Raw genomic sequence first — 26910 nt, forward strand, 5'->3', positions numbered from 1 at the left:
TATTTGCTCCTGTCCAGCAGGGGCAGCAGAGAGCAGGTTTATCAGACTGAAGTGATCAGAGAGAAACAGAAACATCAGATTCAGGCACTTTCTGCTGTTTCCTGCATCAAGTCAAGTCAAGTCAAGTCACCTTTATTTATATAGCGCTTTTTACAATACAGATTGTATCAAAGCAGCTTCACAGTGATAACATGAAAATAATATAACAGAGTTTGTTTCTAAAAGAAAATTGAGTCAACGTCCACCTTAAGTAAGGCAGATCAATAATATTATTGAATATTAAATGTCCCCAACTAAGCAAGCCAAAAGCCAAGGCAACAGTGGCAAGGAACCAAAACTCCATCAGGTGACAGAATGGAGAAAAAAACCTTGGGAGAAACCAGACTCAGTCGGAGGGCCAGTTCTCCTCTGGCCAACGAAGGAACAGTGCATGATTTATGATTCGGGCCGCATTACAAGTCAGATTGGATCGGAACATTTAGAATATTTATCCATTTCCATCTTTTGGAAGTCCAAGTAATCACGCCGGTGTTGAGACGAGTTGTTGAGGATCAGTGCCGTCCACCATAGAGGATCCATATCGCTGGTGTTGAGTCGTCTCTTCACAGGCTTTGTGATTGGCGTATCTGAAGTCTCTGTGAAAGGCTGGATACAAACTGGAGCTGACGAACGCCGTTTTTCTCGGGACTCGCGTCCCGAGATAACAGCAGAAAAGCAAAAAGGGAAAATAATTAGCGTAGCTGCTGTTCATAATGATTTCCATAACACGGGCGTAAATGATAAAAACCATGAAGACAGTGATTCTTGCGTCCCAGAGTCACCCCCCTCCGTCCCCCACTCAACTCAGCCCTGCTTACTGACCTCTACATCTCTCCTGCTGCTGAGACCCAACCACAATCTCACAATCTCTCCGCAACCCAACCATACGCGCCGACCCGTTTGACTAAGGCTGTCGAGCCCCACTGTCGTCGTTAATGCAGGTTCAGTGGCAACGGTTCCGTATGGCATACCAACTACCGCAAAACACAATATCTACCCAACCACCCGTCATTCACGCAATATACACAGGAACGTAATGACTGTAAATACTATGCAACTTATAAAAATAACCTACAGACTCTTCAAGTTTTATAATATTAAATGCATTTGATCTGATTCAGCAGTGGTATAAAAGGTAAGCATTATGTAAATGCTTGGCTAAAGAGATGCGTCTTTAATCTAGTTTTAAACTGGGACAGCGAGTCAGAGCTTCGAACAATATCAGGAAGGCTATTCCAGAGTTTTGGAGCTAAATGTGAGAACGCCCTTCCTCCTTTAGTGGACTTAGATATCCTAGGAATGACCAGAAGCCTCGAATTTAGTGATCTTAAAGAACGTGATGGATTGTAGGGCGATAGAAGGTCCATTAAATACACAGGAGCTAAACCATTTAGGGCTTTATAGGTCAGTAATAGTACTTTGTAATTGATACGGAACTTGATAGGTAACCAGTGTAGAGATGATAAAATTGGTGTTATATGATCATATTTTCTTGACCTAGTAAGAACTCTAGCAGCTGCATTTTGCACTAACTGTAGCTTGTTTATTGAGGATGCAGGACAGCCAGCTAATATAGCATTACAATAATCTAGTCTCGAAGTCATGAATGCATGAACTAACTTTTCTGCATCAGAAACAGATAGCATGTTACGTAGCTTTGTAATGTTTCTAAGGTGGAAAAAGGCTGTTCTTGTAACATATGAAATATGATTTTCGAAAGACAAGTTGCGGTCTAGTATAACACCCAGGTCTTTTACTGTAGTGGATAAAGTAACTGGACATCCTTCTATATTAAAGTTGTATTGTAAGTGAGTTTGTGGGTAGTTTTTTGGACCAATAAGTAATACCTCCGTTTTATCTGAATTTAGTAGCAGGAAATTACGCGTCATCCAGCATTTTATATCTTTGAGACACTCTGTCAAATTTGATAAGTTAGTGTTTTCATCTGGCCGTGATGAAATATATAATTGAGTGTCATCAGCATAACAGTGGAAATTAATTGCATGTTTTCTTATAATATTACCAAGTGGGAGCATATATATTGAGAATAGCAGAGGGCCTAACACCGATCCTTGCGGCACTCCATAGTCTACTGACGTTATCTTTGATTTTTCCCCATTTAAACAGACAAAATGATAACGGTCTGATAAGTACGATCTAAACCAGCTTAATGCCTGTCCCTGAACACCAGTGTAGTTTTGTAGTCGATCCAGGAGTATTTTATGATCGATAGTGTCGAACGCAGCGCTTAGATCGAGTAGAACTAGTATTGAGATACAGCCTTGGTCAGAAGCTAAAAGTAAATCATTTGTAATTTTAACTAGCGCAGTTTCTGTGCTATGATGCGGTCTGAATCCTGACTGGAATTTTTCATATATCTCATTTTCTTGCAAGAAAGAGCACAATTGAGCGGACACAATTTTTTCTAGTATTTTAGACATAAATGGAAGATTTGAAATGGGTCTGTAATTTGCTAAGTTATTTGGGTCTAATTGCGGTTTCTTAATGAGAGGTTTTATTACTGCCAGCTTGAATATTCTTGGAACATGACCTAAAAATAAAGACGAGTTAATAATATTGAGAAGAGGCTCTTCCACTACAGGTAACACTTCTTTCAGTAGTTTAGTGGGTATTGGATCTAATAAACATGTTGTTGGTTTCGATGCAATGATAAGTTTATTTAGCTCTTCCTGTCCTATAGTTGTAAAGCGGTGTAGTTGTTCCAGAGGGGCGATAATTGAGGCTGAATCATAAGACACCATAAAAGAGTGTACATTTACAATTGTGTTACGGATGCTTTCTATTTTCTCATTAAAGTAGTTCATAAAATCATTACTACTATACTGTAACGGAATATTTTGCTCTGGTGATGTCTGTATATTTGTTAGTCTAGCCACGGTGTTAAATAAAAACCTTGGATTATTTTGGTTATTTTCTATTAGTTTGTGGAGATGCTCAGCCCTGGCTGCTTTTAGAGCCTTTTTATAACGTGACACACTGTCTTTCCACGCGAATCTAAAGACCTCTAAATTAGTTTGTTTCCATTTACGCTCTAAGTTACGAGTTTCTCTCTTGATAACATGCGTAGCACTGTTGTACCAAGGTGCTTTAGTTTTCTCTCTAACCTTTTTTAATCTAATTGGTGCAACAATATCTAATGTACTAGAGAAAATGGTGCTGAAACTGCTAGTCATTTCCTCTAGTTCATCTGTTTGTTTGGGTTCAGTGAGCAGCTGAGATAGATCAGGTAAGCTATTTAAGAATCTATCTATAGTGGTTGGAACGATTGTTCTGCCTGGTCGATAACATGGCGCAACATGACAAATTTCAGCAGTACGTATTATACAAGTTACCATGTGATGATCAGTGAGATCGTCACTTTGCGGTATAATATCTATATCAGTTGGATTGGTTCCATATGATATAATTAAGTCTAGTGTATGATTTAGACGATGAGTGGGACCACTGACGTTTTGCTTGACCCCAAAAGAGTTTAATAAATCTGTAAACGCAGTCCCTAACGCATAATTTGTGTTATCTACGTATATGTTAAAATCTCCAACAATTATTGCTTTAGCATGATTTACCATGATGTACCAAATTTTAGTGTGATTTTTCATGATTTACCATGTTCCAGTATGATTTACCATTAATCTAGCATGATTTACCATAGTTTACCATGATATACCAAGTTCTAGTATGATTCACCATGATTTACCCTGTTCTAGCATGGTTTACCACAATTGAACACATTCTAGTATGATTTAATATGATTCTAGCATGATTTAACATAGTTTACCATGATATACCATGTTATAGAATGATTTACCACGATATACCACATTCTAGAATTATTTACCAGGATTGTAACATGATTTACCATGATTCATCACATTGCTAGCATGATTTGCCATGATACACCATGTAATAGTATTTTTTACTATGATTTACCATGTTTCTATCGTGATTTGCCATGATTTACCACATTGCTGCATTGATGTGAAGTGCCATTAAAATAAAGTGATAAACTCTGACAAAAAAATGATTGTGTTATAATAGTTAACATGGAAAAACAGGTTTGCTTTAGTGCAGAATACTGGTGAAAATCAAGTCTGTCAAAATGAGAGTGAGCCAATAAGTGGTCTTCTACTCCCCTCTGCTTGCCATTGTTTTCACCTGTGAAACTGGCCAGGGTTTTCACAGGTGCTTTTGCAGTCGTATGTAGATATATGTTTACACACACACACACACGCACACGCACACGCACACACACACACACACACACACACACACACCCATACACCTCTATATTACTAACAGGGGACTATCGCTCTACAATGGCCAAGAGGGGCTAGTGTTTCTAGTCATTTTGAAGAAACAAAAATGACATACAAAATTTTCTTTTAAGGTCTTTTTGCATAATATAACTTTAAATATGCATTTTTTTATTTTAAAAAAAAACATGCCAAGTGGGGACCTGAACGATGTCTACCTTACCAACAGAGGACTCCCATAGACTGCAATGGAACTGTGTGTGTGTGTGTGTGTGTGTGTGTGTGTGTGTGTGTGTGTGTGTGTGTGTGTGTGTGTGTGTGTGTGTGTGTGTGTGTGTGTGTGAAGAGTGAAGTCTGTCTTCATTATGTAACTTTATATATATATATATATATATATATATATATATATATATATGTTTATATATATAATATGTAATTATATAATGTTTACACAGGCATCAGACACATACACACACATCTATATTACTAACAGAGCACTGTCGCTCTACACTGGCCAAGTGGGGACTTTCATAGCCTACAATGGAACCGTGTGTGTGTGTTTGAACAGTGAACTCTGTCATCATTATGTCATATTGCATATTGTGATATTGTGATATGCATATTGTGATCTCTGATTACTGTGTGAACATAAATATATATATGCCTGTATGTGTTCATACAGGCATCAGAGATCACAATATGCACAGATAAACATATTCAATATACAATTAAAAAAGAATGACCAAACCATCAGTTATCAAAAATTAAAAAAATTGAATTTTTTTAGGAAAGATCATTTGAATCTGTTTTCATACAACGGGGTAAAAAATACCGGCGGCAACAGTTCAAAAGCAGAGGCGAGAAGATATTCTTATCATTCATAATATTATTTCTCTTATTTAATGCTCTCTCTTCATACACTCAAAAAATGATTCAAGCCCTTCTTAGAGGTGACACATTTAAATCTAATTTGCTTTATTTAAATATATCTATTTAAGATCATATGTGTAAATATATTTAATTGGTTTAACTAAAAAATTATTAATAGCTCCACTCAAAAAAAATATTCATTGGATAAACTCAATTAAGTTGTGGGCAGGATTTCCATCCAATAAATATATGTAGCCCCAACTCAATCTGAGTACATCCATTCAACAGAATGTAAATCAGTTAGCCTAACTCATTTGTAATAAATAGATGCAAAAGAATATAATCGAGAGAGGCTAGCTTATTTTTAACAAATACTTATTACTAACCAGAATGACTTTATTTCTGTCAGACGTCTACAAAAGTTTTATTGAGAATTAACAGGGGTTTAACTCTGTTTTCCATTTGAAGTCACCATAACAGTGATCAATGTTTCCATTAGTTGGGCTCTTAACTCTTATTATATCTATTGTCTTTTTTTGCTGCTGTGACAGTGTGTTCACTCTTTCCTACAGGTTTCTTACAGGACTTTCAGCTCATTTTCAATATGCAGCTCAATACCTGCAGGATTTCCATCAAGAGAACAATTATATGCCAGAGTTAAGGGGAAATAACTTCACAAACAGTGCATTTTCACAATTTATAACTGTCAGAGCAGAGCGAAGTGGAGTCCAATAGGCTCTATGCACGGCGGTGAATGGAAATAAAAAAATGTTTCGAGAGAGAGAGAGAGAGAGAGAGAGAGAGAGAGAGAGAGAGAGAGAGAGAGAGAGAGAGAGAGAGAGAGAGAGAGAGAGAGAGAGAGAGAGAGAGAGAGAGAGAATTACATATCCACATAAGTCTGCTCTTTCTTCAGGCACAAAAAAGATAAGATCATTCTTAGTGAGCAATCAAAATGGTGAAATTTGCATGTTTTGGAAGTAAAGAGTTTTGCTTGTAAACATCTTACTGTGACTGAAGTCATGGCTTATAGATATAATTTAAGTAATCCAGGTTTTTATGTTGGCCTAAAATCATTTTCGGATATAAATTCATGTCCAGATGCTGTCAAGAAGCAATGTCTAACATGTCCTCGTATGTTCATTATTCATACTTATAAGAAAACATTTTTCAATGATGATAGTGGTGACAATGTCAAAAAAAATCTAACAAGAACTCTCCTGATCATGTGAAAAGAATACAGTTTTGTTTTTCAAAAGTTACTCTTCTTAAAATTGTGCTTATTAATTGTCATGTGCAGATGTTCCTTTTTCAGCTTATATAAAAGTTAAAAAGTGAAAAGTACTTAAAACTAACCAAAATGATGTCTAAAAAACTTGCTATTTTATGCATACATTTGTAAATATGTGTGTTCATGGATTCTGTTTTAATGTGGAATAAATGCACCATTTCTGACAGGAAAGCTTTTCTGCTTATGAGGAGAACTTTCCAGAGACTCATGTGAGAATACAGTTTAATAATTGTATGTAGTCTATCTAGTCTCATACTTCTTTTGAAGCACACTTCTTATGTCTCAATTAGTGCAATACTTAAATTGCAGAAACCACAGTGCCGTTTGTGAGGGAAGCACACGAGAAAGAGGAGTGTTATCAGTGAGGAAAAAATATATTCAAATGCCAAAAACACTAATGAAGAATCAATACTGTGCATAGTTGCCTCAGACATCCAAACATCCTAAAATGGCTTTGAGTGACTTGTTTGATCTTATCAATCTCCACTGTCCTGATTCAACCAATGATGTTCCAGATAATTTATACAAGTTCATGAAATCCTTTCACTGTGACAGTTGTAAAGACCAGATTACAAATGTTCAATGACAAAGTGCAACTCACAAAATGTTAAAAACATATTTGGTGGCACTATATTTACAAATCTTTTCTGTGATAAAAACGGGGTTTTCGTGTAAATGAGAAGCCAAACCACAGGGAAATATCTGTCTTTCTTCGTGTAAACGGGGCCTAAATGACCCCAAACTGATGAATATATCAGTCCATTAGTCATGGAATGTTCAATGTGTTTCAATTTTAAAATCTTTTCACATCTGGCCACATCAAGTCACAATCAACAAGCTACTCCCTAATCTGAGGGCAAAGCATGTTATTCCTGGCAGTTTGTGGTTTGGGCCAAGAAAAAAGACAGAAATTAACTATTTTCTTTAATCGTTTGTTAAGACATTGTGAAGTCTTGAAAACCAAGGGTTTTCTTGCCAGTGGAAAGGATAAAAATCAGTAGTGCATGTTTACTGTTTGCTTTGCATTTGTGATTCAGTGCGTAGAATGTCAAGCAATGTAATGGAGAGCATGTGTTATCAAAATGTTAGCAAAATGTAGAAAAGGATGCGTTTACAAGCTGGATTGACATATTATTTATATATATGGTAAAAGTGTATACAGTATCTCACCTCTTGAATGTTGAAATGTCTTGGATGTTTGCATACATTTATAAATTTGAAATGGTGAGTAATGGTTGTTTTTTTATAACTGCCTATAATATTCTTACCCTTACTACTACTAGTAGTAGTACTATTTATTTATTTATTTATTTGTATGTATTGTTTGTTTGTTTTATTGCTACCAACAGCTAATATATATAATGTTCAAGTTGTACTTGAATCTAATTAAACAAAAATGGTAAAACTGCAAAATATCAGACTTTTATTGTCTTTACATTATTCAATCCAAAACCTGTTAGTTTAATTGTTTCTTGTTCATTTTTGTAAAGTTATTTTTCATTTGCAGGAAATAAACCCTGCAGGAAGACAACTTTCCTTCTTGTACATTTGTTTTATTTCTGCATGAGGTGCACATTGCCAAGACTATTCTGTTTTGTCTTTGTTTCCATTGTTTTCACCTTCTGTTTGCTCATTTTCAGCTCACCCAGTTTTCCAATGTGTTTCTTTCTCATTCACCTGTCCCTTGTTAATTAGCTTGTTACTCCTCGTTTGGTTTACCATTTACTGGCCCATTTTCAGTTCCTTGTCCTTGCAGCACAAGTGAAAAATATATAATGTAATGTCCTGCATGTTGTCAATATGGCATGCATGATTTCTTCATTCGGAGACCTGCAAATATCCTGCAGAAAAATAAATATAAATAATCTGTAGGTTATTTTAGTAAGGGTGATTTTGTTTTTTGATTCTTAAGGGTTCGTTTATTTTGTGCCACTAGATAAGTAAACACAAACCTGCATCACTTATAGGGTACACGTTTAATTTATTAACATGTGATCTTGTAAATATAAATAAATAGCCTAATCTGCAGTTCTATTTATAAATTCTACGGAAACTCTAGGAATTTAACATATAGGCTATCAATTTATATTTCTTCAATGCAACTTATATTCAAAAGAAGTGTCAGTGTCTTCGATGTCCTCTATCAAAAATTTTACTGTAATACTCGATTTCTGGAACTATAGCTGATTACTTTAGCTGATTACTGCCTGGGATACGTAAACCAATAGGCTATAACCATAAAATAAAATAAAAACTCTTAAGGTTTTTTTTTTTAATGGGTTATTTGAACTTGAAAGTGCTTGTCTAACAAGATAAATAAACAAATAATTTAAAAACGAACTTCACGTTAGGCCTACTGCCTGCACTTGTCATTTTCGGAGGTATCCATGTATGGTGCATATACAGATCCATCCGCCCATCCCTTCCATTTGGAAAAGTGCCATTGCCATTCATTGCCAGATTGGATCTGCCAAAGAAGGTTACTTACTTGCAAATATGAATTATCTTTTGTTTAAAGGTAATAAAAGAGTGTCTTTGAAACTGGAGGACATGCGGGCCGAGAAAATTGGTAATGATATCCGAGGCTATTAACGATAAATGCGCCACGCTACGTGGGACGTTTGTTGAGGCCTATGCATCAGTGCACTGCAGGCAAAGGTAAACTGAACGGCTTCCGCAGACCGGGTTGGAGCAGGCATGGCAATTATGTAATGTTTTTCGATCCTTTTCGCGGGAAGAGAGGAAGCACCTACCTTTTTCCTGGTGGTTGCTTGGTTGCTTGGTTGATGTGAGGTGGAAGCTTCATTTTCCACCTCCAGAGATCTTTTAGCTTTTTTTTAGGAAGCAGAGAGAGGCTGGGGTGCGTGGAAAGTGCTGACGTTTCTCCATTAGGGGAGCCACCAGAGCTTTTCCAAGCTCCTCCAGGAATAGCCTTCTCCTGCAGCTTTTCCCTGCGTGCCATTCTGGAGAGATTTTGGACCAAAGCACGTGGGCATTTACTCCAGAAACGTCAAGCATGTTGCAAAACAGCACCAGTGGCCAACGAGCTGACTTCCTTTTGCATGTGTAAGTGGCTACCATCTGCAATATTACAAACACAGACAAACACACACACTTAGTTCAACTGCTGTTTGATGCTAAATAAATATGCCACTTAAGGCAGGCATACACTGTGCGAATTTCGTCCGATTTTGAGCCGAATTCTGACTCGTGCGACTCTTTTTCGGGTCGGGCTGATTTTCAGCTTTGTCGTGTGTCGTTTGTCGTGCAGTGTTCGTGCAGTATACAAGGGGAAACGAGAGGCGATTAACCTCTCCCGATCGGCAATCGGATGGTCGGATGAATTTCTGGCATGTCAGAAATTTTTGTCGCTCCTCGTGACTATATCGCACAGTTGAAGCAGAGCTACGAACCGATTGCCCTAAACTCAGTGTTTTATCCCTCACTGCGCCTGCGCGAAAACAGATTTTAACCATTTCAATCTGCAGAAAAAAAAAACGAAAAGAGGGAACTCTTTAAGTTCTGTAGTTCAAATTAGCTACAAATTACTGTTGCTTACCTCCAGTTTGTCCAGTTATTACCCACGTCTTCCAAGCTGCGATGTAGCACCGTGCCTCTTTTATTAATTTGTTAAACAATGTTTTTGAAATAAACCTGTTTTTAATTTTCTTTGATGACTAATTATTGCAGTGTTCGGACATATTATAGACTGTTAATATAATTATATGCATATAATTCATTGTAGCCTAATCGATCTAAATGTTTTAGACAATTTTCAAAGATGATCCTCATTGAAAATTGTCTAAAACATTTAGGTCGATTATAATGAATTATAGGCATATCATTATATTATTATTATTCCTCGAGGAGAAAGCTTTTATTTATTATCCTCAAAGCGCATTGCGGCGATGTGCTGTGAAATTATTGCGTGGCAAATTAATTATAATAGCAGATCAATTTAATAATAAAATTAGCCTTCCCTAATACAATAATACTAATAATAATTTAATACATAAATTGGAAGTGCTAAATCATCTTGATATTGATAACTGATGCTTGTTTTGACAATATCTCTGGATACATGATATCGTCTACCAACCCAGCACGGGGGTTTATCGCACATATTTCACACGTATAGTGTGAGCAGTCAAGTCGCAGCTCGACGTTTGGACCGTATAGTGTGAGCACTTAAATCCTGAGCTTTGGCTTTATATCGCATGCGATCTACTCGTTCAGTGTGAGTAGATACCTCGCTGAAATCGCACAGACATCGCACAGTGTATGCCCGCCTTTACTCTATAACTACTATTCACATTTCAATATAAATATAAAATAAAAATAAAATAAAAAATAAAATACCTTATCCAGGTTGTCCACTCCACCTTTGGATTTGTTGTAATCCAGGATGATCTGTGGCTTTTTGTCGTCTCTGCTTCTCACTTAGGTGTCCCTATGCAGTGTGCTCAGCAAAAGCACAATTTTTCTTGTTTTAGGACAGAACGACACAAGGGACTGTGTCTCCGTGAAGGCAAACATGGACGAAAAGCGAGCTCTGTCCTTGGTTGCAAGCAGGGCAGGTGGGAGTTCCGGCTTATTTCTTCGAATTGTTCCGACCATTGTAATTTTTCTTTTCAGCAGCTCCTGGGATAGGGCATGAGAAGTAAAAAAATTGTCACAGAATATTGTGTGACCCCACAGGCCTTTGGTGACATCAAGGACAACTCTTATCCCCTGGTTCTTTTCCGGCTGTCCACTCACAGACTTGCCCGTGTAGACCTGCATTTGCCAGGCGTAGCTCGTTTGAGAATCGCATGCTGCCCAAATTTTTATGCCGTATTTCGCTGGCTTACTGGGCATGTACTGTTTGAATTGACAGCGCCCTCTAAACGGCACCAGGCACTCATCCATGGTGACATTTGGGCCAGGATTGTACCTCATCGGCAGCTGTTCAACCCATTTGTTCCACATAACCCTGATTGCTGCTAATTTGTCATTAGCACGTCGTGCAATTCTTGTTTCCTTGTCATCAAATCTGATGACCTTTGAGATTTTCCGGAAGGTTTTCAAAGGCATGACTGCACCAAAAATCGCCCTTCCAGAATCTGGATGCCATAAACTTTCCATGTTTTCATTGTTAGACCGGTAAACCCCAGCAAGAATGACCACACCGATATAGGCCTGGATGTCTGCCAAATCCAGATCCATCCACTCATCAGCATAAACTCTTCTCCCCTCCACATTTGTCATTCTAAGCACAATCTCTTGGATTTCCTCTGTCAAAAATAATTCAAAGGTAGATTTGATGTCCTCGGCATGAGAACATGCATACCTCGTTATTCCTGGTCTCATCTGCAGTGCTGTCTTCGAATATTTTGCAGGGGGTGGTGATGATGTCCACCAAATGCTTCAATTTTTGGAGAGGTAAGTGTCTGGCTCCTCATCAGCATTCTCTTCATCTGACGTTTCCTCATCTGTCCAAGTGGGATCTTGGTCCTGCTCTGGGTTGTCTTCTGTTTCAGGGGCTTCATCTTTTTCAGAAGTGTCCCCTGATACAGTATCTTGCACATCTTCATCGCTAGAGTCGAAAACATAATCCAAGGTCTCCTGCAGACTGAACCGTTTCGCCATGTTGTAACAGAATGAACTGTGAGCTGCACGCAAGTCACAGTTATACCTGAGCTGCAGTCACGTGACTTTGTTTTCGAAACAAATGTGTAGAACCAGACAAAATAGTCTGATAGCAGAAAAGGTCATCTGCCTCAAACTCTTTGATCCTGGTATCTGAACTGTGTGTGTGTGCTAAATTGTTTTGTCTCATCCTTTCATTTCTCTCTCACTCCCTCTCCCTCCCTCTGTGTGTGTGTGTGTGTGTGTGTGTGTGTGTGTGTGTGTGTGTGTGTGTGTGTGTGTGTGTGTGTGTGTGTGTGTGTGTGTGTGTGTGTGTGCATGGGCACATGCACATGTGCCAGTGTAACCAATTTATATTTGTGGTGGTTCTGCATTTTGTATGATTTTATTTGACAAATTATAAGACTTTTTTTGCCTTACAAATGTATTCGTGTGTGTGTGTGTGTGTGTGTGTGTGTGTGTGTGTGTGTGTGTGTGTGTGTGTGTGTGTGTGTGTGTGTGTGTGTGTGTGTGTGTGCACCTATTGAATGTGTCTTAGTGTTACCAATTATTTTTGCGGTGGTTCTGCATTTTAGATTATTTTATTTTACAAATGATAAGAGAACAGTTTTTATAGTCTGTATGTATTCCTGTATATTGTATTACTCTACATGTGTGTGTGTGTGTGCGCGTGTGAGCATGATAATTTTTTGCATTGTTGGAAGTGTGCCACTTTATTTCTGTCATTTCTGTCTGTGTTCTGCGTTATTTCTGATTTTGATGATGATTATTTTCTATTTTGAGTCCAATGATAAATAAATATGTATTCATTTATTTATAGATATTTAAAAGATATCATAAATCCTCCATAAACTGCACAAATGTTGAGTAAAAACATTAATAAACAGAGAAAAAGTATATTTGTAAAAAATAAAAACTATTGTTCTGTTACAAAATAAAATTTTATTTTTTGGGGTCCAATGGACCCCGAACACCACGAGTGTGACTATTTTTGTCACGCCTACATAAAAACAGATAACATTCCATTTTTTTTTTTTTTTTTTTTTGTAGATCTAGAAAGTGTTGAGAGCCGTAGGAAGTTTCATACCATTTGGAAAAAGAGAACATTTTTTTTTTAATTCAAGCTAAAGTCATTTGGGGTCCAGTGGACCCCGAAGATAATTTTCTGCTTACTGGGCATTTCATCTTTTCCTTCATCCTGGCCGTTACTCTGTGTTGGAGATCCAGTTGTGTTCCTAATATCTCTGTGTTCAACATTTTGATAAATGTCCTCTGAATCCATTTTTCGCTGTGTGGGACAGTATGTCTTCACAGATGAGGTGTGATCTTTAGAATGATGAGTAGTGTATTTACAGTAATGCTAAACCTTCACAGAAAGTGTTTTTTTTCTCTCACACTGGCTTTCGAGAAGACTTAACACTTGTTAAGTCCAACTTAAAAACTCCCTGCAGTCTCATACTACTGTGTTTGTGTATTGTACATGCAACTACATGTTATCAGCTTAAAAATTCAACCAGAGGAATCTGTGAACACTCAAATAAACTCAAACACACTTAAACAGGCCAAACTGGACCTTTGTATTGATGATTCAGGAAACAGCAGAAAGTGACTGAATCTGATGTTTCTGTTCCTCTCTGATCACTTCAGTCATGAGAAGGCCATTCTTTGTGTTCTTTTTGAAGAATTTTCAGAGCCTGATGAAATCGGTATAAATACGTGTTTCATACTGCAAAATACGCTCTATGTTAGGGTCACTGCCCTTGCGCTCGATGTTACAGTCACTGCCCTTACCCAGCAGGCACCTTGAAGTCAATTTAACATCAATATGACATCAAACATTATGTCAAAATGACGTCACGAAATAGGTCAAAAATGAAAGTCATATTGACGTCAAAGTGTCAATGTCAATTTGATGTCAAGATTTTGACCTCTGCTGATGTGATTAATTGAGTGATGATTGGCCAATATTGAAGACACCTTATGTTAACAAGCAGAATCACTGAAGGAGAAAATCACAGATTTTAAGCCACCATTTTGGTGATCAATGTTTGCTTTAGTTGGGCACTTGACCCTAAAGTTTTTAACTTTTGAGTTTGTTTGGCTGCTGAAACTGAGTGGTGAACAGCCAGATGAAAAAAGAGTAAAGGTGATCTGATTGTGTTGGTTATGTTTTTACATAATCTTCATTTGACCTGAGTCACTGAACTCATTTAGAGTCTAATCTCTGATTTATGTTGGTAATTACAGCATAATGGTATTCTATAGCATAGAATCATGAATTTTCAATTTCATCCAAAGGATATCCTAAAAGTTGTTCTGATATAACAAATATGTGTTTTAGGCACACACAGACATCTAGAATCAGTGTATGAATCTCAACAATGGTGACAAACAGAATATTCAATTAGGAAAGGAAATTACTAAAACAAATCAGATCATAATTTATTCATACCGCAAAGCATGATGGGAGCCATTTATGAGTTTTGATTTGTGGCACCCAGAATGCACTGCAAAATATTATTTTCACCCTTGTTGAGAATCACAGGGTGATTATTGATGTCAGTGTGTCTAAATAAAATAATTGTTTCAAGTCTTCTCATCAGAACAGCTTTTAAGAAATGTTTTGGATTATATTGAAAATGCTGATATATGTTTGCTATAGGATCACAGTGCAAGGTAAAGACTCTCTATATTAGTGATGGGCAGATCGAGGCTTCGTGAAGCAATGAAACAGTCGAAGCAAATGTGCCATTTTGTTTCGAGGCTTCGAATCAATCCGAAACCCGTCTCCACGGTGACACCTAGTGGTCACTTGCAGGTGTTGATCTGAAACAACCTACAAAGAGCTAATAAAAAAATGTGTTGGTTTTTTTTTATTTTTATTATTGTATTTTTGTAATATATGAAGCTTGTAACCTGTAGTCTCTTCACATTGCATAATGTGATTTTGGTCATGAAAAATGAATATTAATAAAAATAAATCAAGCCACAATGTCTCCCTTTCTTATAGATTTTTATTCAAAAATATTAATTTCTCTGCTGTTGAAGGACTCAGCCTACTTCTTTTTTTACAGATAATTTCTCCAGCCTTTGAAAAAATTCTCTCACAAGGGACACTTGTTGCTGGCATACAAAGATATTTTTTAGCTAGGACATACAAATGAGGAAAGATTACTGCTCTCTCTTTCCAGTAAGTTAGAGGATCATGAGTTCTGGGCAAAAACGCATCGCTGAGGTATTTTTTCACTTCCACTGTGGCATCAGCTGTAGGATTGTGTATCATCTGGGTCTCACGGATACGATTGTCAAAATGTTCCCATAAACTGTCTTGTGTTTCAACTGGTGTTGATGATGATGGGCCTGATGTTGACATTTGTGGTTCTGAATTAAAAGAAAACGGCAATTAGTAACAAATCATAAACTGACAACACATATGAAGTATAAATTTCATGAATCACATTACATAAGATAACATAGACTGAAACTCACCAGGAGTTGTGTTTGAACGCATCAGTGAAGCACACTCCAGTGTGATGTGCTTTTCAGCATCCAGGGCTTTGGCAGGATTTCCAAAAGCCACATTTTTAAACCTTGGGTCCAGCAGTGTAGCCAGTGCCAATGCTCTAAAAGTCTCGTACCCTCCACATCTGGAGTGCAGACCTTCTTGTAGATGTGAGCCTATGAGCCAACACAAGAGAAAACCATATTAATTAAAATAATGACAACAATATGAGAGTTATGGCCAATTACACGTATGGTCATAGTGTCCTACCTAATTGTACAGTTGATTCCTGCGTTGCATTTCCTTTTTTCTGTGCAAGCTTGTGCTGCAACATCCTGTACAATGTTATGAGCTTTGAAGCAGACACTCTCTGTTCCTCTGACATATCTGTTGCTGGTAGTTTGAATGGTTGAAGAAGTGTCAATGACTGTTGAATAATGTCATACTCAAGACTTGTCAGGGGAGCAGTATCACTGTTTAAATTGGCAAGTGCAGCACCCACTGGCTCACGTTGCTCATACAAGCGTTGTAGCATGTCGAATGTGCTGTTCCATCTCGTTTCAACCTCCTGTATCATTTTCAGACTTGGTCTGCCCATCAAGCTCTGCATCTCCACAAGCTTGTCCTTTGCTTTGCAGCTGGATCTGAACAACCCCACTATCTTTCTGGCTTTCTGGCGAATTTCATTGATGACTGGGGTTTGATCCAGGGCCTTTTTCACTATCAAATTCAAATTATGAGCAAAACATGGGACATGGCGAAAGTTGAGTAGCTGGGCACTTAGGATCATGTTGGATGCATTGTCAGTCACCATGCAGTGAACTTTGGAGGTTATTCCCCACTCAGCCATTAGCAAGGCTTTAGCCTCCATGAGATGCTGGGCTGTGTGGGTTTGGTAAAACCTCCTTACACCCAGTAAAACAGTTGCCATTGTTGCCTCTGGTGTTATGTAATGGCATGTTACACCAAGATATCCATCCATATTAATGGAAGACCACATGTCAGCCGTAAGGCTAACAAATTCCGCCTTTTGTAGGTCCTCCATTGTCTTCTCCTTGGTTGTGTTGTACCTTTCGCTGACCATTGTTTTAAGCACCCTCCGGGATGGGAGGACATAGCTTGGATCAAGCTTGTTCACAAAGGCCCTGAAACCCTCATCCTCCACGATGGTGAAGGGCTGCAGATCCTTCACCACCATGTTCAGAAGAGCCTCATCCAATTCCCTCTGTCTGCCTTTTAAAAGAGAAGATAAAACATACTTTCAGACAAATATATTGGGAAAATAGTAGCCTACCGTGAAAGTAGTCTACTGGTTCATTTGGAAACCTTCCTAAACAAAGTTATGTTATGAATATTTATGCTCAGTGTGCAGAGAAAGATAAAGTGCATTATAGAAATACAACAATTACAAAAAAACAAAATGATGTCTTGGCTGTAGATTGGGTACTCATATGTAGACATATAAAATGTATATTCACAAAGTATAATATTATATTGACAACATTTGTTTTTAAAGTGATTGGCAGTTGTGATTGGGATGTTAGGCATGTCTTAGTCCATGGCCTTTCTAAACAATGGCCCAACACTTAGTTATTATATTTCACTTATAATTAGCCTATATTTCAAACAATGCATACCTTGCTTAGATGGCCCAGCAGTGTCAGTAGCAGGCCTTGGTACAGGGGGAACACTACCATCCTCTGCACCCTGCAGAATGGCAGGATGAATGCTCCTCAAATGGCGCATCATGGATGATGTATTGTTGCAGTAGGCGAGCTGCCGATCACAATACACACATCTCACTTTATTTGGGGTTTCCAAATGGAAATGCTCCCACACCACAGATGTACGGCATCTCTTCTGTGGAGCCTCCATTTCTATCTATCTATCTATCTATCTATCTATCTATCTATCTATCTATCTATCTATCTATCTATCTATCTATCTATCTATCTATCTATCTATCTATCTATCTATCTATCTATCTATCTATCTATCTATCTATCTACTGTCTATTTTATATGTAGCCTATCTATCTAATAATCTATATGTATCTGTAATATATGTATCTATCTATTAATCTATCTATATATCTATATATATATATATATAGATATATATATATATATATTTCTATCAATGCATCTATTAATGTGTCACTATATGTACTCTGTGTGTCTCTAAGTCAATGTGTAAATGTAAATTAAATCCTAAATATAACTAAACAAATCGCACTATAAATGTCACTATATCACCAAAAATCCGCTATCTCAAAACCAAACTCCTCTCACAAAAACCCACGATATGAAAATGCGTTGACAAAACTTTTATACTGTGTGATTGTGTGATTTGTTCCCGAACCGACCAATCAATGAAACCCTGATTCGGAGGAGCACTCCACCTGATGAAACACTTAGACGCTTCATTTAGCCGTTGTCACGTGACGTGGGTGTTTTGAATCACGCTTCGGATCAGTGTTTCGAATCATCTTTGCTTCGGGATCTCGCAAAGCTTCGGAACGTCTGTTTCGCGCCAGCCATCCTTACTCTATATGATTTGGGTGATTTAGGCCAAGTGATGATTTTGTCAAAACATACCCAAAACCACCTGATCACCTTTTCTCAATGTTCATCTGGCATTTTTACATAATGTTTGATGTTATATTGATGTTAAATTGATGTCAAGGTGCCCGCTGGGTAGACTCAAACACCTTTAAACTGGACTAATTTAAGCTCTGTTTTGATGGCAATAAACTGGAAGGGAATGAATAAATGTTTATAAGCTGGGATGAGAGGATGATGGAAGGAAAAACAGAGGTAACTATTAAACACAAGTGGGTGTACATAAAAGTGTTCAATGTTCAAATATCACAATATTTACGGTTGGAACTTCAACTCTCACAAATCCCTTTTATCTCATGTGAGCATGGCAGATCATTCTTGTTGTTCAGGACTGGATGTTCAGGCATCAGTTTAATACAGTTCAATACAATTTCCACTTTGGTCATTTGGTTCACCTTTGAGCCAAAACCTGAATAATATGTATGAAATTTTAAATTATTTGTATGCCATTTTTAAATTATAACGGTCAACTTGACTTCAGCAGAATTGTGTTACAGAAATAAAAGACATAAACACATAAACATGAACCAAAACCCCAAACCAAATGTGACAATAACAGACCCACAGTTTTATTCAGCAACCAAGCAATAAGAATAATTATATTTCTATTCATTAATTTGGCAGAAAGCAACTAAAAAAATGAGAAACATCACAAGCAATATTATGCAAGAGCCAACAGCACTCACATTATCACAACAGCAAGTTTCAAGAATATGCTAAAAGTTACAGAAGTGAAAGTGCAGAAAATTATTGTATTTATAAGAGGTGCCTTTGTATTTGCAGTTCAAGTTAAGTGGTTTCAGAACAGGTGTGATCTTTAGAGTTACGAGTGTTTTTACACTAGTGTAAACCCTAAACAGGAAGTAGTAGTAGTTAATTTCACACTGGCCTTCGACCAGAATAAAGACTTGCAGACCAACTTAAAACTCACTGTAGACTCATACTACTGTGTTTGTTTATTGTACATTCAACCACATGTTATCAGCTTCAAAAGCCAACAATAGGAATCTGTGAACACTCAAATAAACTCAAACAGACTTAAACAGGCCAAACTGGACATTTGTATATTGATGAAGCAGAAACAGCAGAAAGTGCCTGAATCTGATGTTTCTGTTCCTCTCTGATCACTTCAGTCTGATAAACCTGCTCTCTGCTGCCCCTGCTGGACTGGAGCAAATATAGCCATGCAATAAACATATACACAAGAATTAAATATGAAATAAAAACAGAAATACAGTTTACTATAATAATAATGGTTATTGACCATTTTATTAAAAGCGAAAGCAATAAAACAAATTCGAAACAAAAACAACATCAAAAGCATTTTACTGTGATTTTCACCTCAACACTTCAGACCAGCAAATGAGATGCATAATAACAGCTAGAAGAAGGATGTGTTGTCATAGATCTGCTTGTGATGGAGAAAAATGAGCCACATTACCCATCTGTACCAGATTACCAAGTTCACCCTGCTGATGTTGTACGTTTATTATAGCAATACTTTTTTTTACATTTTACATTTTTACATTTTTCTGTTATATGAATTTCCATGTATGTTACAAAATAATACAAAAAGAAACTGATATCATGGAAGCAGTTACTAAATAAAATTTCAGTAGCAGACTGTTTAAAAGTCAGGAACCTTAATCAAAAATTAATAATAAGAGTGATGATTCCATAAAATAATACAGTTAAAAACATGAGAAGACGGGCTGAACCCTATTTCTCACAAAAACCTTTCCTCTTCAGAGAGCATGGGAGATCATTCCAGTTCTGGATGGAGTCTGAAGGCATCCGTTCAACACAGTCCTCATCGCCACCTGCATTATTTGGCTCCTTTTCATACCAAAACCTGAATAATAGTGTAAGCTTATTACAAAAGGTAGAGCAAAAGTGAAAGTGCAAAAAAAGGAAAATATAGTTTTTTTTCTCTAAAAAATTAAAATTAAAATTTGTCTGTGGTGTTTGAGGAAGCCTCACACTGTAAACAATTGCTGTAAAATAAAACTGCCACATTTTTACAGTAACATGCTGTTTTCCATTAAAACAGCAATATACCGTAGAAAAAAAAAAACACATTCTGGGTGATATTTGTCGTTTTCGAGAAAGTAACCTACAGGAATATACTGTGAATTAAGAAAAATGTATTTTTATGGGTGTTGTTTATAATTTTGAATGTCGTGTCATTGTGATTTTACAGATGAGAGTTTTGACAACCAGAAAATATGAGGGATTTAAAAAAAAAGCTACTGCTCAAAACATTTTGAACGTCTACATCAGGCAGACACACACAGACATCGAGAATCGGTGTATTAATCTAACAATCGTGACAATCAAAAGTTTCATGCTACAAGCATAGTACAAAAAAATGCCCATGACTCCCAGCATGCATTGTGGCATTAATAAATTATGCAGCTTAATAATATGGTTATTTTATTTAATTTTTACTTTTTCTTTTTGCTATTGGTTTTGTGTTGACTTTTAGGGTGCTTTCACACCTGTAGTTCGGTTCATTTGGTCCGGACTAAGGGCGAAAAATTATACTTTTGCATCATTTTCAGGCGTTTTGGTTCATTTTCACACCACACTGATTGCTCTGGTCCGAATCAGTTGATGAGTCGATGAAACAAACCAAAATGCAGTCACGTGACAACATCCACATCACTCGTTGGCCAGTTGTATCTTGAACATATTTCCACAACTGCACTTCGATTGGTCAGAATTAACATGCAGGAAAATTCCAACAGAACTCCCGGAAGTAAACAAAGAGGAAAATCCGGCAGACATGCGGAGAATTCGCTCACAATGTAGCCTATGTTCAGAATCAGCACAAGCTTTATACTTTCGCAAATCGCCCCATAAACAACAAAGTCTAGACATGATATAAAAAAGAAATTCACTGTGCAGTGCGGACAACTTCAGTGTTTATGATGAGATTTTAGTGAGAGTGCAGAACACGGTAAGTCAGTCATGGCAAGGGAGAGCTATTGACAATCTAAATAATAATTTTGTCTGACTACGGCAGCTGGTTTGGTCCAAAAATGTGCAGTCCTTTGGCAGTTGGGTCTGTTCGAGGTCGGAACGTTCGGCACGTTCTCACCACAAACGAACTGCTCCAGAGTACCGAGACCACCTCTTCGAGGAGGTCACAGTACACTTATTTGGTCCGCTTTTGGTGCGCACCCGAGTGCGACTGCTGCTTTCACACCTGCCCAAACGAACCGCACCAAGGGGGAAAACGAACTCTAGTGCGATTCAACCCAACTAAATGAGGCAGGTATGAAAACACCCTTAGCGTGTTTTGTGATGTTCAGAGTTGATGTAATATTTTTTGTTGATTGTCACCATTGTGTGTGTTTATAAAAAGCTGTAGTCCAAATTTTTTTGTTAGTGAATGATGATCTTAAAAATCCTTCACAACTGATTGCACTGTAAGATATTTTACTGTAATTTCACAGTGTAGTAATACAAATGTGTTATATAGGTGTAGTATATAATAAAGCTAGGTGAATTAATACACATTTTAGATAAGGGATTATACATGGGAGATGAGATTGGTGATCCAAACATTATGTGATGATGTCATAATCAAAACATAACCAGCATCACCTGATCTCATTTTTGTTGGTTTTATTTCTGCCACAACAAATGTGTCTTAAAAACACACAGTTACAGCAGAAAAAAAATCTTAAAGTCAAGGGTCAAGAGCCCAACTCTCCATAATGGTAACATCAAATTAAACAAAATAACATCTAAACCTCTGCTGAGATCTTGCTGTCCTATCCTCTGTCCTTCAGTGATTCTGCTTGTTAACATCAGGTGTTCATCGCTAATGCTCGATCATCAGTTAATTAATCAATGAATTATATCATTAACTTCAACACTGCTTGAGGCCTAGTCCACAAGGACACAGGTATTTTTATAACCGGAGCTTTTCCTCCTGCGCTTTAAAAAAGAATCCCGTCCACACATGCTCGGTTTCAAAAAAATCTCTGTCTACATGAAAACAAAGGCAGAATTGAATTCCATTGAAAAGGCTAAAAAGAATTGTATGCTCTACAACGGCAGTGCTGCTATAATCCATAAGGTAAACTTAACTTCAGGTGATTCAGGTCAAATGATTGTGATACAATGATTATGTTAAAACACAATAAACACCATCAGATCTTCTTTCTAAATGTTCATCTGACTGTTATAACTCAGATACAGCAGCCAGATCAAATATAAAGTAAATAATGTGGGGGTCAAGAGCCCAACTAAAACAAACACTGATCTCCATAATGGTGACTTTAAATTCCGGTTTTCTCCTTCAGTGATTCTGCTTGTTAACATCAGGTATCTTCAATAATGCTCAATCATCACTCAATAATTCACTTAATTATCTCATTAACTTTAACACTGCTTCAGTGTTCATTTAACACTCAGAGTTTAATTGGATCGCTTAAAATGACTTCCATGATGTTGAAGTTACATGAACAAATTATGTTTGTTTAACGAAACCCAGTTATGTGGAACCTGTGGAACCTGTTTACATAAAAAAGTTAAGTAAAGCCAACACATCATTTTTTTGAGTGCAGATATGATAGTGATATTTTCTGATTGCCTGTGTAGCCCGACTAACAACACCAGGGGAGACGCGCTTGATTCCTGCCGGTTCCATAGTGAGCACGGTGTGGCCAGAGAAATTTTGGCCGCTGCGGCATATTAAATATATTATAAATAGTTTTTCCATGTGAGAAATACAATGTGTGGCGGGAGTGCGTGACCAAAGACCGAAATGAGTGACTGTCACGCTCAATGCGTGACACACAATGGATTAATTTAAGTGTTTTATAAATTACCCTTGATTCAGTGTTGACTTATCCACCCATTTCATGATCCCCTCATTCTCAATGTCAGACAAACCAATCCACACTCTCTCCTTGACTAATGAAGATATGTACTTCTGAATGTGAAAAAAAAAAAACATTGAATCAACATTACATTTTAGATCTTCATCTGGTATTATTTGTCGGACAGAAGACAAAGACATTTACCAGGATTCAAAATGAATATTCAACAGCAAGAAAATATAAAATATGAAAGACGTTTATTATATCATTGTAGTATTTATTTTCCAAGCAGTGTTAAAACAAGAGACTCTGGTGTGACTTTTTAAATTACAGTTGGTTGTTTGTACGTATGACAAAATATATTTAAGTATGTTCACGCACAGCAGAATTACCTTAAACTAGATATGTTTGCCACTGGACTCACCTGCTTCTCTTCAGTGTTGATAATGATCAGATCAGCTTCTCGATCTCTGCAGTATTTCCTACTCTCAGACCAGCTCATCAACTCACTGGATATGAAAAACCTGTCCTTTCCTTTCAATAAACATAAACAATTACATTTATCAATTGTGTTGTAAAGTGCAAATATACATATAAATCCATTTGTACTGACCTAGTTCATAAAACTTCCTTAGTTCATTCTCTAAATCCAGTTTCCTCTGACTCAAAGCATTAAAACGTATCTGTGACTGACTTTTCTCAGCTGTGAGATCATTGATTCTGGTCTCTAACTCAAGTTTCTTCTGACTCAAAGAGTAGAAGTTGTTCTTCAGTTGGTCTTTTTCAGTCATTAGATCAGTGTAATTGTCCTGTAAGCTGTTGATAGTGTGATTGAACTCTTCCACTGTGTTCTTGCAACTCTTTAACAGCTCTCTCTCTGCTGTGATGGTGATGTACAGTGAGATGAAGACCAGTAGAAGAACACAAATGAGCCCGAGACACACTTTCATCAACACCAAACACCTGCTTCCTCCTGACAAACAGAGACAAAACACACACATATAATTTAACAACCAATTCATATTGTAATGTCATTATAACAGCTGGAAGATACTACAGTAGTTAATGTTATGATGTTCAACAGTGTTAATCTAATAAGGAGTTGTTCTATCTGTTAGTCCCTGGTTCACTTTAAGGGGTTTTAGCGGGGTCACGGGGGCGAGAGAGGGGGAAGAACGAGGGGTGGTTCGGGGTGAGTTCAAGTGTAGCAAGAATATATTTATTCTTGCCTGTTATGTACAGCGTGTCTTACGGCCATAACAGTAACCCTGCAGTTCTTAAATAAAGTCTCGGAAAGAGAAAGAATCCGCTTGGTTACTTCTAGTAGTGAAACGCTACAATAGAAATATAGGCTCAAATCCACCTTTATTTTTAGATAATACACAGGCCTTTTTAACGAAAACGTTTATTCTTTGATAATGATAGCGGAATATCTACAAAAAAATATGTAAATAAGAACATATGTTGAAAAGTTAAATAAAATGTTGATACATATCATAAAATGCAGAAACATGGACAGATTTTTCTTTGAAAAAAAAGAAAGATTGAATTTAAAAGTAACATTTCTCATTTCCTCAAAAGTTAACAACACCATTTCTTCTTCAAATGAAACTTTCTACTTACTGAAATTTCCATCTTTAGTTTCATCCTGGCTGTGATTCTGTGTTCGAGGTCCAGTTGTGTCCTTAATATCATCATTTTCAACATTTTCATAAATGTCCTCTAAATCCATTATTCGCTGTTATGTCTGACAGCAAGTGTTCACAGATGGGCTGTGGTTGAATGATAGTCATGGTTTCTTTTTTAAATAGGGGTAACCTTAAACGGGAAGTGTCTTTATTTGTGCAGAGAAAATGACTTTCGTTCCCACAACAAAACTTTCAGAAATTCTCTGCATAGACTCAAACACCTTTAAACAGGCCTAATTTTGCCTTTGTATTGATGGTAATTAACTGGAAGGGAATAAGTAATGTTTTTAAGCTGGGAGGAGAGGATGATGCAGAAAAAAAGAGATTAAACACAAGTGGGTGACAACAGGATATTAAAAAATGCATTTATTCAGCGTATTGTATTACGGATCTATGAGGGAGGACTCAAATGCAGATTGATCAGGGTTTCATTGAAAGACAGCAGAAAAGACAAGATATTGTGAGGAAGAGGAGGGGAACAGTCCAAACAGTAGGCAGGGATGAGGCACAAAGACCGGCAGGCTGAGAGCGACCACTGAATTCAACCCAGGATGACAGGAGGGAGGGTAAACACAGAATGGCAGCAAGAGACTGGAGGAGAACAGTAAGTGCCAGGCAGGATAGCACAGTACAATGCGATTGACTCTCAGGGCACGAACAATTACTGCACTGGTCTTGCTGCTTGGCTGATAGTGTAAGCGACCAGGGAAGCTCAGCTTGAAAACTCAGCTATCAGTGGGAAAGTCAGTAGCTAGTGGCTATAGTATAGTGATTTCCTACGACAAATCATTAGTCCTATTTTTGGACCTTCCGGCCCGCCATAAATTAATGATTATGTTAAAACACAACCAACACCATTGGATCATCTTTTCTATTTGTTCATCTGGCTGTTATAACTCACATACAGCAGCCAAACAAAATCTAAAGTTAATGATTTAAGGGTCAAGAGCCCAACTAAACCAAACACTGATCACCATAATGGTGACTTAAACATTACGGTTTTCTCCTTCAGAGATTCTGCTTGTTAACATCAGGTGTCTTCAATAATGCTCAATCATCACTCAATTATTCACTGAATTATCTCATTAACTTTAACATTGCTTCAGTGTTCATTTAACACTCTGCTCAGAGTTTATAAAATTCGCACTCTCAGTGTTAATTTAACACTGGGGATTTTGCTGTGTACAATGAATTAAAAGAGTAAAAGATGATACATAGATAAACTTCTCATCTGGCAAAACACTGGTGTATCATATTTTTCACTCCCAGTTTTACACTGAGGCCCTGTTTACACGAGAACGCTCGCAGGTGAAAATGTAAAAATATTTTATCAGATGTGCCTTTCGTTTACACGGCGACGGCGTTTTTGGGGTTTAAAAAGGCAAAAAGTGAAAGCACCCTCCAGAGTGGAAATCTTAAAAACGCTCCACCGTCGCGTTCCCGTCTAAAGGGTAAAAATGCAAATCTTCTTACAGTGGCTCTCGTCGTGTATGCGTTTACGTCACAGGCATGCGCCAGTACAGGAAAATAACAACCAACATGTCGGATTATTTACATACGTCGGACCTTCAAGTTGCCCTAGCAGCTCTGATAAACGTACAATAGTCTTTTTGCTGTTCGCTACAAGCAACCAAATAAATGTGTGCAGGGATAATGTTTTACTGTGTAGCCTGCGGGCGTTCAAGCGTAGGTTCTTCAACCCCTGAAGCATTGGCTCATCGCGGTTGGGGGCGTGGCTTAGCCATAGGTCAATTGGATGTTGTGTTTGTGGAGGAAGATGACAATGCTGAAAGGTCAGTTGACGAAGGCGGCCCGACAAGAGAGTACCTAAGGCTGTTTATGAGGGCTGTCCACCAGTCAAATATCTTTGAGGGACATGAGAAAGACTGGCTGTTGTCTCTTGATACTCAAGGTAGGGAAGCCAAAATTCTTAGGACTGTCCTCATTCAACTGGCAGAATTATAGAAATGTATACATGGAAACCAGTTTAAAAAGTATTGCTCCCTTATTTCTCCTGTCTGATTTATTGTTTGTTCTGTTTGTTTTTAATGTGTTGGGCAGGTTTCATCCTGTGTTATTGTCTGTCTATCATCTTTTATTTGTTTAATTATTTATTATTTTTTTCCCATGACTCTTCATTTCTTCATCTTGTAATGTACTGAAACACC

At 37.4% G+C, this 26910-nt stretch overlaps 1 protein-coding gene across 1 annotated transcript; it reads right to left on the bottom strand.

Moving 5' to 3' along the window:
- Positions 1–19550: 19550 nt before the first annotated feature.
- On the bottom strand, positions 19551–24860 carry LOC143710387 (uncharacterized). Its single transcript, XM_077201340.1, has 5 exons — positions 24678–24860; positions 23668–24027; positions 23479–23588; positions 23064–23167; positions 19551–20074 (listed from the first exon to the last, which is right to left on the bottom strand). The coding sequence occupies exons 1-5, from the start codon at positions 24784–24786 to the stop codon at positions 19942–19944; spliced, it is 816 nt and encodes a 271-aa protein (XP_077057455.1). The 5' UTR covers positions 24787–24860; the 3' UTR covers positions 19551–19941.
- Positions 24861–26910: the final 2050 nt, after the last annotated feature.

The sequence above is a fragment of the Siphateles boraxobius genome, unplaced genomic scaffold, assembly GCF_051911475.1.
Source record: "Siphateles boraxobius isolate OS27281-9 unplaced genomic scaffold, OSU_SipBor_1 47, whole genome shotgun sequence".
Lineage (NCBI taxonomy): Eukaryota > Metazoa > Chordata > Actinopteri > Cypriniformes > Leuciscidae > Siphateles > Siphateles boraxobius.